At 43.3% G+C, this 13,438-nt stretch overlaps 1 protein-coding gene across 1 annotated transcript in view; it reads left to right on the forward strand.

Annotated features, from left to right (window-relative positions):
- The window catches only part of adamts12 (ADAM metallopeptidase with thrombospondin type 1 motif, 12), a 31,063-nt gene extending 22,159 nt beyond the window's left edge, over nucleotides 1–8,904 (forward strand). Inside the window, 10 exon segments of the mRNA XM_036598086.1 lie at nucleotides 268–409; nucleotides 1,025–1,151; nucleotides 1,248–1,458; nucleotides 1,655–1,954; nucleotides 3,293–3,850; nucleotides 3,942–4,094; nucleotides 4,263–4,436; nucleotides 4,578–4,724; nucleotides 6,194–6,347; nucleotides 6,520–8,904. Of these exon segments, the coding sequence (XP_036453979.1) occupies nucleotides 268–409; nucleotides 1,025–1,151; nucleotides 1,248–1,458; nucleotides 1,655–1,954; nucleotides 3,293–3,850; nucleotides 3,942–4,094; nucleotides 4,263–4,436; nucleotides 4,578–4,724; nucleotides 6,194–6,347; nucleotides 6,520–6,638 (2,085 nt within the window). The 3' untranslated portion in view covers nucleotides 6,639–8,904.
- Nucleotides 8,905–13,438: the final 4,534 nt, after the last annotated feature.

Genomic DNA, 13,438 nt, shown 5'->3' on the forward strand with positions numbered 1-13,438 from the left:
GCATCAAATATAAATGATAAAATATGAATAATTTGATTTATACATTTTATATATTGTACTTTTCTATTTCTGTATTCGTGTAAAATAATTATTTATTTTTTCTTGCTCAGTTCAATAGCGCTAACTGTCAGGTTGTAATATAATATCTGACATGTCTGGTATCTGGACCAAACATTGCCTTGAAAAAAGATGTCTTTATTTATACTTTTAATTGTACAAGGACAAAAGATACAATAATAATATTTAATATAATATTTCTCTTTGCAGCTGCTGTTCCAGGAGCCAAACCCAGGAGTGCGTTTTGAGTTCACAGTGAAGAAGAGCCGCCTGACCGGTAACGAGCTGCTGGAGCCTGAATACAGCTGGAAATACGGAGCCTGGACCGACTGCAGCGCCTCCTGTGGGCTAGGTGGAGAAGTACACCTCATTTCACATTCACAAAACATGGTCTTGGATTGAGAACCACAGGTTGTATAAAAGCTCTGCTAAAAGAAGAATTAAAATCATATATATTTATACATGAAGTGCATTATGGTTGCAATTGTCATAATTACCATCAGTGCATTATGGTTCTGGTTACTTTCAATGCATTACAGTCAATGCCATAGTTATAACCACTGTTTATAGTCGCTGATGTCATTATTACCATCAGTGCATTATAGTCGTGATGTCATCGTTGCCATCAGTGCATTACAGTTGATGTCATAATTATAACCATTGCATTATAGTTGCTGATGTCATAATTACCATCCATGCACTATGGTGATGATGTCATAATTACTTTCAGTGTGTTATAGTCAATGTCATAATTATAACCAGTGCATTATACTTGCTGATATAATTACCATCTGTGCATTATATTTGCTGATGTCATTATTACCATAATTGCATTTTGGTTTCTGATGTCATCATCACCATTAGTGCATTATGATGCTGATGTCATAATTACTTTCGGTGCATTATAGTCAATGTGATAATATTATAACCAGTGCATTATAGTTGCTGACCCCGTTCTCTCGTTCAGGTGAGCAGCAGCAGCCCGTGCGCTGTTTTGAGGAGGACATGGGCGTGGTGGACGAGGCCCTGTGTGACCCGAACACTCGGCCGGATGACCAACATCGCAAGTGTAAGAACAGGGACTGTCCAGCCAGGTCAGCGTCTCTCCACCCTAAACACTGTAAAAGTTTGTAATCTAGTGCATCTGCTTCTGAACAGTTTCAACTGAAGAGTCTGTTTACTGCCCCCAGGTGGTGGGTGGGGGGATGGCAGCCGTGTTCGTCCTCCTGTGGGTCAGGGGGTCTGCGGAGGCGGGCGGTTCTGTGTGTGCGGACTGCGGGCGGAGAGGAGCGGGTGCTGCCCCCTGGAGACTGTAAACATCTCCCTAAACCCAAACTGGCCGTGCCCTGCAACAGAGACGTCACCTGTGGGTCAACCTGGGCTGTAGGCAACTGGAGCGAGGTGAGGTCACGGGGTCGCGGGGTCAGACGGGAGGTGCCCGTCAATCATTGAGAAAAAAATTTCACCACAGAAAAATCAGATTTACACAGTTTAAAGTTTGCCATTTAAAGTTTTGCACTGAATTGTGTTTCTTTATCTGTTTTGTGTCATTCCTGTCCGGATGCTCGTCCACTGACTGTCTTCTTTTGTCCTGCAGTGTTCTCTCAGCTGCGGTGGAGGGGTGAAGTCCCGTACTGTGAGGTGTTTGACCGAACCCAAGGTGTCCTGTGACCCCGTGACCCGACCTCGCTCCACCACCTTCTGTAACCTCCAGAGCTGCTCCTCCAACCACAGGCCCCGCCCCCACCCTCAAAAACCCACCCCCAAAGTCCCTACCCACACCACCAGGACCCCACCAGCTCCCACACGCACACCGGTCCCAGACGTGCTCCACGAGGACGATCAGGATTTCATCCTAGTGAAGAACGGCAGCGCAGAGGACCACACGCACACCACGGTAGGACTGGACAACAAATCTTATCACAATAATTTTTTCCATATCATGTATTATGAGCAGTCATTGATAAGTACTATGTACATTTCTTAATGCTCAATATTAGAATAAAAATAATTATTTTTATTTTAATAAAAAACTGAATAGGTATTTGCAATCTGAAGAAAACAAAAGGCTTATTCTGGCAGTTTTCAATAATAACAATAATAATAATAATAATAATAATAGTAATAATAATAATGATAAATTGCTATCACATCTCAATACTTAGCACTGCACCAGTTTTTAAAGGGCCCATATCATACATCTTCAGTTATAATGTTTTTGTGGTTTTATGCACCAAATGTAGCCATAATTCAATTCGATGTGACCATTTGTAATCCCTTAGAATTAAACAGGCTGTTTTTGTTGATGTGCCTTTAAGACTGATATATGCAAATGAAACTGATAAATGTAAATGTGCTATATTCTGATTGGCTGTGCTCATTCAAAAAGCACTCAGAGCTGAAACACTGGCTGGGCTAAACTGTAGGGATGTTGCTGTCACCTCTCAGCAAGAAGGATCTGGGTTCGATTCCCCAGTCGGGCGACCGGAGTCCTTTCTGTGTGAGTTTCCTCACACAGTGTAAAGACATGCAGTCAGGCCAGTTGGACATGCTAAATTGCCCCCCTAGGTATGTGTGTCTGCCCTGTGATGGACTGGTGACCTGTCCAGGGTGTTTCCTGCCTTCCTCCCAGTGAGCGCTCGGATAAGCTCCAGCACCCAGTGCGGCTTTGAAGATGAATGTGTTAACTGCTGTTGGCTGAATAGGTGGAAATGACGTGGAACTTTCACAACGTTTATAGACTATTTTATATACTCCTTAAATGGCCAGAGCCCACCAGCAGCCCAAGTTTTATTATGCACTTCTATAACCTAAGAAAAGCTCAGCCAGTTTGCACTGAAGTCCCTGTAGTTATTGAATAATAAGCCTGGGATTTTAAGGAGTTAAACTCCTGTATTTCAAGAAAGTGAGAGAAATGTGGTTTTCCATGCTAAGGGCCCTTTAAACATCACAATACACGTGTATCATGTTTCAAGTATGGTGATAATATTGTGCTGTAGGGTCTGTAGTGAACCCTGCAGGTATTTCATACACTTTGGTGCTGTTAAAAGCTGCACTTTTTCTCCTGTAAAGCTCACATAGTGCCACCTAGTGTACTAAAGTAGCACCTGTTTACAGTATAAGCCTTGACTGCTAATACTGGACTGAAAACAGACACATAATTGAATCTACATACGTTATTGAAATTGAAAAAATGTTTGATTTTTATAGTAGTTGTTATTGCTTTATCATCCAGGCCAATCCTGGGGTCAGTGAGGATGAGGAGGGCAGCGCTGACCTACAGCCGCCCGACAGAGGCTCCAGGTACACACCAGGTTACGACTACATAGTGGAAGAAGATGGAGGTGATGAGAGACAGAGTGTGTTTACCATCCGGCCCCCTCTGACCACAACCGCACCCCCGCACACACCGCTGACCACAGCTAAACCGCACTGTACTGCTGAACCCACACGCGTTCTTCTGACCACATCTACACCAGCCATTAAAACACACGCATACACCAAGGTTGCTGTGGCCACCATCAGAGACCACCCTTACAATGGCCATAATGCCAAAGCAACTGCACACCTCCACACCACACCTGCCTCATATACACCAACACGGAAGACGGCGAGGGACAGCAGCGGTCAGTCTGAGAGACACCACTCCCCTGTCGTCACCCACACAAAGCTTAAGAAGATCCTCACAGCCAGGAGCCCCAGCAAAGCCAAAGGCCAAAAAACACCCGCACATGCCCCAGGTGGAGCGGGACCCAGCACAGCGGCATTCTGGGTGGTGGGCAACTGGAGTGAGGTAAATATTTACAGCGTCAACACAATTTTACCACGTTTTAAAGTGTCAGTGCTGGTGGGCCGTGTCTCTGACCTGTCTGTGTTTGTGTCAGTGTTCAGTGAGCTGTGGTTTAGGTGCAGTTTGGCGGAGAGTTTCCTGCAGTTCCGGGTTGGACGCTGACTGCAGCAGTGTGAAGAAACCTGAACCGGCGCAGCACTGCAACCTCAAACCCTGCGCTACCTGGCACACGTCCAAGTGGAGCAGGGTGAGCACTCACACACACATGCACGTAACCATTGAGCAGGTCGGTCAGTGCCCAGTCATACACACTGTACCACTGTAGAGCAGAAACTGCTGCGATATCAAAGACAGCCACTAGAGGGCAACATGAAACTGCTCACTTTTCTGACTTACTGTTTGTGTGTGTGCGCAGTGTCCAGAGGGTTGTGTTGGTGGTAAGAAGCAGCGTGACGTGCAGTGTGTTGACTCTCAGAGTGGACGGGCGCTGAGGCCGTTTCACTGCCAGGCTCTGGCCTCCCGGCCCCCCCGCACTCTGCCCTGCAGTACCCAACCTTGCCTGCAGTGGGCGCACTTACCCTGGGGATCGGTACTGACCTCCACTCTCTCACTGTAACACCCCTGACTTCACTGTTTACCGAAGTGGTAGATGGTCTGGGGTCGTTTTACTCCTGGTTCCTATTGTTTCCTTAATTGTATCTGCTCTCTTTCTGTCCATCTGTGTATCTAGTGCTCTAAAAGCTGTGGTGAAGGTGTGGTGGAGAGGTTGGTGTTCTGTCCAGAGGACGGACGCTGTAACGCTATGCTCCGGCCCAACAGCACCGCCCCCTGTAACCTTCAGCCCTGTGTGGCCTGGACCACTGACCCCTGGCAGGAGGTCAGTATCACAACACTGTCATTATTAGGACAACTATTTGAATGAGTGATGCCAGACCAAGTGTGCCAACGTGGTCTTTTTTCAGCTTTAACCTCTTTTCTCTTTTTTTATTTAATTTATTTATGGGACAATGCCTATTAATAAACCATATCAGTACAACTGTAAATGAGCCATAGTTAGCCAAAAAGGCTCATATTCCATTGTGGACCCTGGACTGATGTTAAGAGGCATCCGAAAAATAACAAAAATACAATATAAACACTTCTTATAAACGTGTATTTTTTATTTTCATTATTTAATTTTTAATATCACAGGAAATTTGTTGTACAATTCACAAAGACACAGGAACATAGTTAACATAGTATGCAGAAGCCAGTAGCCACCAGTTAACTTACTGCTAATGGGTGGATGCTAGCTGTCAGTGATTATTAGCAACATTAGCATTAGTTTCTCTAATGAAATAATACAGATTAAATAATACAGATACATGAAAATAAAGTATGTTTTAAAGTAACTGAGGCTTAAGAAGTTATAAGAATTGTTGCTCAGTTCTTCAAGCTGGATTGTTGTCCACTAGGTGGCACTAGTAACTGACCACAGCACAGAAATATGTACGTTCTATTCACAGGTTTTGTCATCTCTACCTGAAAACACAATCATTCGTGATTATTCAGTGCATTCGTTAAAGGAGCTAGTGCTAATGTTGGTAATATTCAGTGAAAGCTGTGCTCTTTTTAAAAAAGCTGCAAAGAACCATGCTTGAAAAGAGATTTGTGAGTGTGAAGAACCCTTTAAAGCCATAAAGGATAATTCAATACATTTTCAATATTTATCCATAATTCAGTGTGTGAGATGTAAACAGAGTGATTCAGAGTGGTTTGGTGTGAAATGGTTCAGATGTCTTTACAGTGGTGGTGATAGGAACCAGGGGTCGCCATGACTACAACACAAATATAGACATTTTATTTACTATCCAGAACCACCAGTGAACCAACACGAGTCTTCTGAGTTTATATGGAATGTTGATGATGGAAAATAGTGGAAAATCTGAAATAATAAGTTTTCTTTTGGGATTAATTTGCCTCACAACACTCTGCATGTATTTCATTTTTAAACATATGTTTTAGGACCAAACTCTTCATAAAACTATCATAAAACAGCGTCTCAGACATCAGGCAGTGAATTCATAACCATTTCATGTAGTAACTTCCTGTGAGGGAGCTTTTAGAGGTGGACGTCTGGTTCCTATCACCACCACTGTGAACAATTCTGACTCTGTGAGTTTCTCTAGAACAGAGCGTTTCACACCAAACCACTCTGAACCACTCTGTTTATGTTTTAACTGTTTAATTATGCAAATCTGGAAAATTGGTGGAGTTCCCCTTTTATATAATATACTGCTTTTTTAACAATTTAACGGCTCTAACTTTTAAAGGGATGTTCTAACTTCCACTGTGTGTCGGTGTCAGTGCTCTGTGAGCTGTGGTGATGGAGTACAGAAGCGAGTGGTGAGATGTACCAATACGGATTCAGGCGAGGAGCAGAAGAGCAGCCTGTGTGCAAAAAACAACAAACCGGACAGTGTCCGCAAGTGCAGCCTGGAGGAGTGCAGAACTGATTCAGGTAAAATCAAATCATAATCATGGCATGGATTGAAGGTTTATAATCTCCATATTCCATACAATTACAAATACAGAAGTAATCCATATAAACTACAGCAGCTTGTGTTTATGACGTATATATTCTGTTCAGTGTTCATCGCTGATGCTGTGTTTTTGTGTTTGCTTGTGTGCAGATGTTCCGGTGTGTAAGAGGAACAGCATGTCCACTCGTTTCTGTGCCAAGCTGAAGCTGCTGGGTCGCTGCGTTCTTCGCTCCATCCGCAGACAGTGCTGCCTCACCTGCAGGACGTAACACTGCCGGAGGTCGGAGGTCATCATCGACACCTTGAGCGACAATGCTGGACCACAAACAAACAAACTCAAGCACACAAAGTTGTTGTTTACTTGAACTTCATGCTGCCCTTATGTGCCCGTCATGTTTCCCTCCTGCAGCGTCTTAGACCGCTCTTAGATTCCTCCTCCGGAGCCGTGAACCCACTGGAGATACGAGCCTTCAAGAAACCGAGCTTTCGGAACCAAATACCTGATTGGTGCTCTTGAATCTGAGCCACCGTCTGTCTGATTAAAGGCATGTTGTGGTTATCGGTGTCAGTTATAAAGCAATTCTAAAGCACAAGAACCTTAAACCAGTGCTGCACTGGAGGTGGTGAGAATCTGCATTGCTTCTGGTATGATTTACTGACCCATCCTCAGTCAGACGATCGTAAAAATCACAGTAAAATCCTTCCAGACGAGTAAGTGGTGAATGCTAATGTGCAATAACGGTCATCAAACTCACAGATACATCAGTCATAAATGTAAAATACAACGTCGGTGAACTGATTCACAAGATGATGTTATAATCGTTGGTAACATGTTTGTTTTATTGCACATGATTATGATGAGGACGAAGAGAAAGAGCAGAAGGCCGAAACTGTGAATTTTCCAGGCTGTTCAGTGTACCATCGAAAACCAGGGTGAACCGTTTAGGTGCTTTTTAGTGATGATTCACATTTACTTATGTGCTTTTTTTTTAAATTAGCAAATGTTCTATACTTTTAGCTCAACATGTTTTCATATTGTGATCACTGTAAATGACATGAATGCTGATATTCTGATCACACAAACGTGCAGAAGCACAATGTGACCAGCCGTTTTACCACCGTCCTGCTTCATTTCCGTTCAAAACCTTCAAAACCTCACAAATTTCTTATGCAATCAGTCAAATTTCAGTCAAAAAATCAAATTTACACATTTTCTCATACCTCAAATGTAGTCAGTCAGCCAGGACATGTTTTAGTTTAGCTCTGGAGCTATGAGGCTAATGTAGCTAACAGGTAACGGAAGCTTATTATCATTGACAGTTAGCATGATAATAACCGCATGCCTGAATCATCACACACTCGTCTCAATGTGTGTGGAGGTGGTCAGCATCTCTAATAGTCTTGATTAGGTGGTTTCTGACCCTGTATGACTCACTGTTATCTATAAACATGGACTGAAGTACGTTAGCATAGCTAAAACGGTAGTAGCCTCCATTTTATCGTCTTTTTACCACAGAGAAGTGAGAAGAACTGCTACTCACTGGTGTCCTCTGGGTTTACCTGACACTGGACTGCTCGTCTGGGAGAGTCCAAAATGAATGGGTTCCTAAGGAGCTTTTGGGTGCAACTGTTAGCAGTAAAATCAAGCATTCAGCACACAGTAGCAGTAATGCTAACATCCTACAACCCAAAACCTGTTTGCTGGAGAAAAACAGAAAAATACAGGAACATTTTAAGTGGTTTGTTAACATTCAGTGTTCTTTGTCTTGCTAAAATTCCTCACAAATGGTTAGAAATGTGTCATTTTATTTGTTTTTAGCCATGCAGCTCCTTTCAGCTCATTCATTGAGGGCTCTCTTGTGGGTGTTTGCAGTCATATTTTGTTTTATAATGAGAGAAATGTGAAGGCTCCCCTTAAACTGACTCTGCTATTACTGGGGTATACACTTCCATTACCTGTTGGCTTGTTAGCTACATTAGCCTTGTAGCTCCACTGCTAAAGCTAAAGAAGCGAACTTCAGACTCCAAACATGCCCTTTACCTTTTTAGCTGTGGAGGATTTTTTTGCCAAACTAATCTTTTAATGGGAAAAACACATTATTTCTATCATTGCTTGTAATGAACACTTAGCATGTCTAACCTGATGGGTTTCCAGTGACTGACTGCACTGAGGGTTTTCTGAGCTGACCGAGTCGTGTAACAGAGTTACATCACTTCCAGATGTGGGTGTGTGAGAACGTGTTTGCTGTGTGAGCCGTGTGCTGCTGTTATGGTGCTAATGCTTGGAGCTCATTAGACGCTGTTAGGACATTTTGTTCATTATTAATGAATTCTTATAGTCGTAGTTAATGAACCTGTAGACGTCGTTACTGTGTTCTTTAGGTATTAATCAGTGAGCTGTGTGAGAGGTTGAGGTGTTGCAGGCCAATCCTCGCTGGCCTTTAATACGAGGCCCAAATCTTTTATACTGTAATACTGTGGAGTTCCACTCTGCTGCATTTCTGTATGTTTATGAGATAATAAACGCTGTGATGAGAAGAAAACGCTCAATGTTGTGTCTGTGAATTTAAATAAAGAGTAGTAAATCAGTCATGAAGTGCTCTGGCGTTGGGACATTCACAGAGTGATTCAGAACGGTTTGGTGTGAAATGGTTCAGATGTCTTTACAGTGGTGGTGATAGGAACCAGGGGTCGCCATGACTACAACACAGATATAGACATTTTATTTACTATCTTCTGAGTTTATATGGAATGTTGATGATGGAAAACAGTGGAAAATCTGAAATAATAAGTTTTCTTTGGGGACTCTTTTGCCTCACAGTGCCCTGCTTGTATCCTTCCACCATGAATGGAGTTTAAGGCCAAAATCTTTTCAAATCTATCATAAAACAGTGTCTCAGACATCAGGTAGTGAATTCATAACCATGTCATGTAATAACTTTAAGCGAGGGAGCTTTTAGAGGTGGACATCTGGTTCCAATCACCACCACTGTGAACAATTCTGACTCAGTAAGTTTCTCAAGAACGGAGTGTTTCACACCAAACCACTCTGAATGACTTTGTTCACCTCCATTCAATTAAATTCCTTAAAAATTTTAATTTTATTAAAAATTCAGTTGAAATTTCACTTTAAAGGGGCAACGCTAATGTTACTAACTGTGAAGCAGAGTGAATGGCTGCCAGCTTACACTTGTTGTTTGCCATGTTAGCATCATTAGTCAGGATATTTATTTAACACTGTAGTTTTATATGAATAACTTCTGACTCATAGTTCCCTGAATCAACCGAGTGTGTGGAAAGTGCAGACTGTAAACTGTCAAACCAAACCACATCTGTGTTAGTAAGTCGAAGAGGAGACATTTTATTATGATTTGAATTTGATGAAAAGTTGCTGCTGTCTGTACAAAAACAATCTGTGCTGTTTTTGTCATTTTTTGACATCAAAACAAACAGAAAAAGTCAGAAGTGCAAACAGTGTAAATGTAAGTAATGATGTGACCTGCGATGGAATTAAATCTGTAATTATTTAATTACATTTGAATAATGTAAGTGATAATGTAATTAAGTTCGGCCTTGTTGTTGCAGGCTCTGAGGTCACTCAGGCTGAGGCCCTGGCCGGCTCTGTGTCCGGTGCGTGTCTCGGGTGAATGGGGGTCAGGCTGTTTGAGCTGAAACCAAGCCGTTACTCAGCAAGGCAACACCAGCGGCTCTGTCCTACATTCCTTCACTCGGTGTTTGATAGCAAAGCCTGTGACTCAGCCCTGTTTCCACCAGTGTTATATAATCACACGTTACCGCATTACAGGAATTAGAAACCCAAACACAGTGACAGGAGGGCAACTGTAGACGCGCCGGGGCAGGAAGACCACCTCCCTCTGCTCTGTAGCGATAAATAATGTATTTGAATCAGATTCACACGCCCACAGCGGCTCTGATTAAAGATAAAGAGATAGGCTGGCTAAAATGTACCCAATTCTTGCTTTAGCCCAGATACATTCATACAGCCAAGGCATGTTCGGCTGGTGTTAGCACAGGCTATTATCTATAAAAGGCTGTTATCTTTTTACATATGCTAACATACTTCGGTCCATGTTTATAGATAACAGTGTGCCATACAGAGTCAGAAACCACATAATCGAGACTGTCAGAGATTACTGATGACTTAGCATCATGTTAATTGGTTGGATATAATGTTGGATTGCTTGTTAGCTAAAGAGGCACCAAAAATGTCTTGGCCGATGGACTAAATCTGGGGGTAAGGGGCGAAAAACAATCATGCTGCCAAACTATCGCTTTAAAGCTGTAGTAAGTGACCTCGGTGCACAGTTACTGGATTAATGAGGCAATCTGTGACCTGTAAATAAAATCCTGTGTCATGCGTTTGTTCCTCTAGCTGTGGAAACCCACACCTCACCCACTTAACTGACACCCAGCACATCAAATATTTAACTTTAGTGACCAGCAAAAGCCCAGCTGGCCCTGAACAGCAGAAACGCAGGACGCTATGCACGGCTGTGACTGGGGTTCAGTGGCTAATACTAAGGAAAATGGATCTAAAGGGCGGTGATCATAAGGCTACATAACACCGACATAAGCATTATATGACCACTGACTAAAACCTACATCATTTTTTAAAAACGTCTTCTAATTTGACATCACTTGACATCAAAATTGACAAAAGTGGCCTTTATGACAGAAGAATAAGCCTTTATAAGCCTGTCATGGAAGGCTTATGTAGGTCTATGAACCCTGGCCAACAGCAAAGTGATGAAGGCTATATTAGGTGAAACAACCAAACAGTACACTTAAAATCTCAGGAAATATTAGAATATTGAGTAGTTTGTCAAACTTTTGTAACCCTATTTGACCTTTTGTCTGCATTCTCTGCACCAACAAGGCTATTTAGCCCAAATACTGATGTCATTCTGTATAAAATCTTTTTGAATAAGAGAAAAAAGGAGAAGCTTTGGAGAATGCGAAAGACGACATGCTGCTTTATCTGGAAGACGTGGATCAATAAAGATAAAGCTGTAGCCTGAAGGCAGAGATCACTCAGAGATCCCCCGTACTGATAAAGCCGCTAAATCTCATGTATATTGCTTTTGCGCTCAGTGCGGTTATTTTTCAATAGCGCTCGCTTCTGTGAATGTATGACAGCTGTACTGCTGAGGCCTGGATCAGGGTTGGAGGTTCATCCTCTCCATGGCTTTGAGACTTTTATGGAGGATGAAGCTCCATGCCTGAATCCTGGCCTCAGCAGCTGTACTGAGAATCACAAAGCCACAGAGAGATTGGAAAGTTTTTCTCTTTCTATGTTCGCTGTATCTTGAGCTCTGTGACCCAACCTGACCTCCATATGAGGGTACACACATTTGAGGACCTCCGACTGTAACTTGTAGAGAAAGACGAGACAACAAAGGCAACTTGTCTTGCGTTTTTTGCTCTAGAGCGTCGTACTGTGTGCTGTTTAAGGTGAAGACTGAACTACAAAGGAAGCGGCAGATAAGATAGTGGGACAGACAGAGTCTGCAAGACCTCAGCATTCTGCAAACAGAGGAAATGTGAGGGGGGCTGGGATGAAAAGAGACCTCTGTGTCCTCCTGGAAGTGATGTGATGAGGTGGGACTCAAGGCTGCTTTGAGAATTTTGATCACTGCTATGATCTGTCACAGTGAAGCTACCAGACAGAGAGAGAGAGATAGAGAGAGAGTAAGAGAGAGAGAGGGAGAGAGAGAGATGTGGCTGGATTTGCAGCTTTGCTGATTGATTACTATTGTTTGGAGCAATTGAAACTATTGATGTGCTACTGTAACTCAGGCACCACATGGTTGCAATCTGAGTAGGAAGGGTAAGAGTGAAGTAGGTGAAACCGTATACACCAGGGGTGTCTTTATACATCCGGAGTGTCTCTGTATGTCCAGATTGTCCTTATATACTCAGGGAGTCTCTACGTATCCATGATGTCTTTAAATGCTCTGGATGTGTCTGTATACCCACAGTGTCTCAGTATGCCCAGTATGCTCCTACATGCCCAGGCACCCTGACTGTCTCTATGTGCCCAGAGAGTCTATATATCCAAAATGTCTCTATGTCTCTATACACCCGAAGAGTCGCTATACACCCAGAGTGTCTCTATACACTTGGACTGTGTCTATACACCTGGAGTGTGTCTATATGCCAAGAGTGTTTCTATACACCCAGTGTCTTTATATAACCAGGATGTCTCTATACACCCAGACTATCTCTATACATCTGAAGTTTCTCTATACACCAAGAGTGTCTCTATACACCCAGAGTGTCTTTATATAACCAAAATCTCTCTATACACCCAAACTATCTCTATACACTTGAAAGTTCTGCATGCCTGGCTGTGTCTCTATTTCTATGTGTGTCCTGGGATGTCTCTGTTCTGGGGATGTCTCTGTTCTGGGGATGTCTCTGTTCTGGGAAGTGTCTTGATATGTTCAAACAGTCTCTATACGTCGTGGGTGTTTGTGTGTGCAGACTATTCTTACCCACAGCCTAATACTGCAGAGGACAAAAGTAATAATTTGTATCTTCACACACAGGGTGTCTCTGTAGCCATGCATATGCTCTCTCTCTCTCTCTCTCTCTCTCTCTCTCTCTCTCTCTCTCTCTCTCACACACACACACACACACACACACACACACACACATCAGTATCAAAGCCCTACCGATAAACACTGGAGTTCCGGCTCAAACCTACAAACACCCCACACAGGTAACCTAACCACCAGAGAGAGAGCGAGCGAGCGAGCGAGAGAGAGAGAGAGAGAGAGAGAGAGAGAGAGAGAGAGTTAGGGGAAGAAACAGAGAGAGAGGGAAAGAACGGGAGAGCTCTCCCTCTCCCTCTCCCTGCGCGCGCGGGCGCGTGGTTGTGCTGGGCAGTGTTTCCGGCGGTGCTGTTGGGGGGAGCGCGGTGGTCTTTAAGCAGCTGTAACTGCGCTTCACTTCAATTCAGTTCAGAAGCGCTGCAGCTCGGGCTGGACGTTCCTGAAGCTCGTGCGTTCTCAACCGGCGATGCTCCTGCGCCCTGAGGCGCGCGGCC

The sequence above is a fragment of the Colossoma macropomum genome, unplaced genomic scaffold (genome assembly GCF_904425465.1).
Source record: "Colossoma macropomum unplaced genomic scaffold, Colossoma_macropomum, whole genome shotgun sequence".
Classification (NCBI taxonomy): domain Eukaryota; kingdom Metazoa; phylum Chordata; class Actinopteri; order Characiformes; family Serrasalmidae; genus Colossoma; species Colossoma macropomum.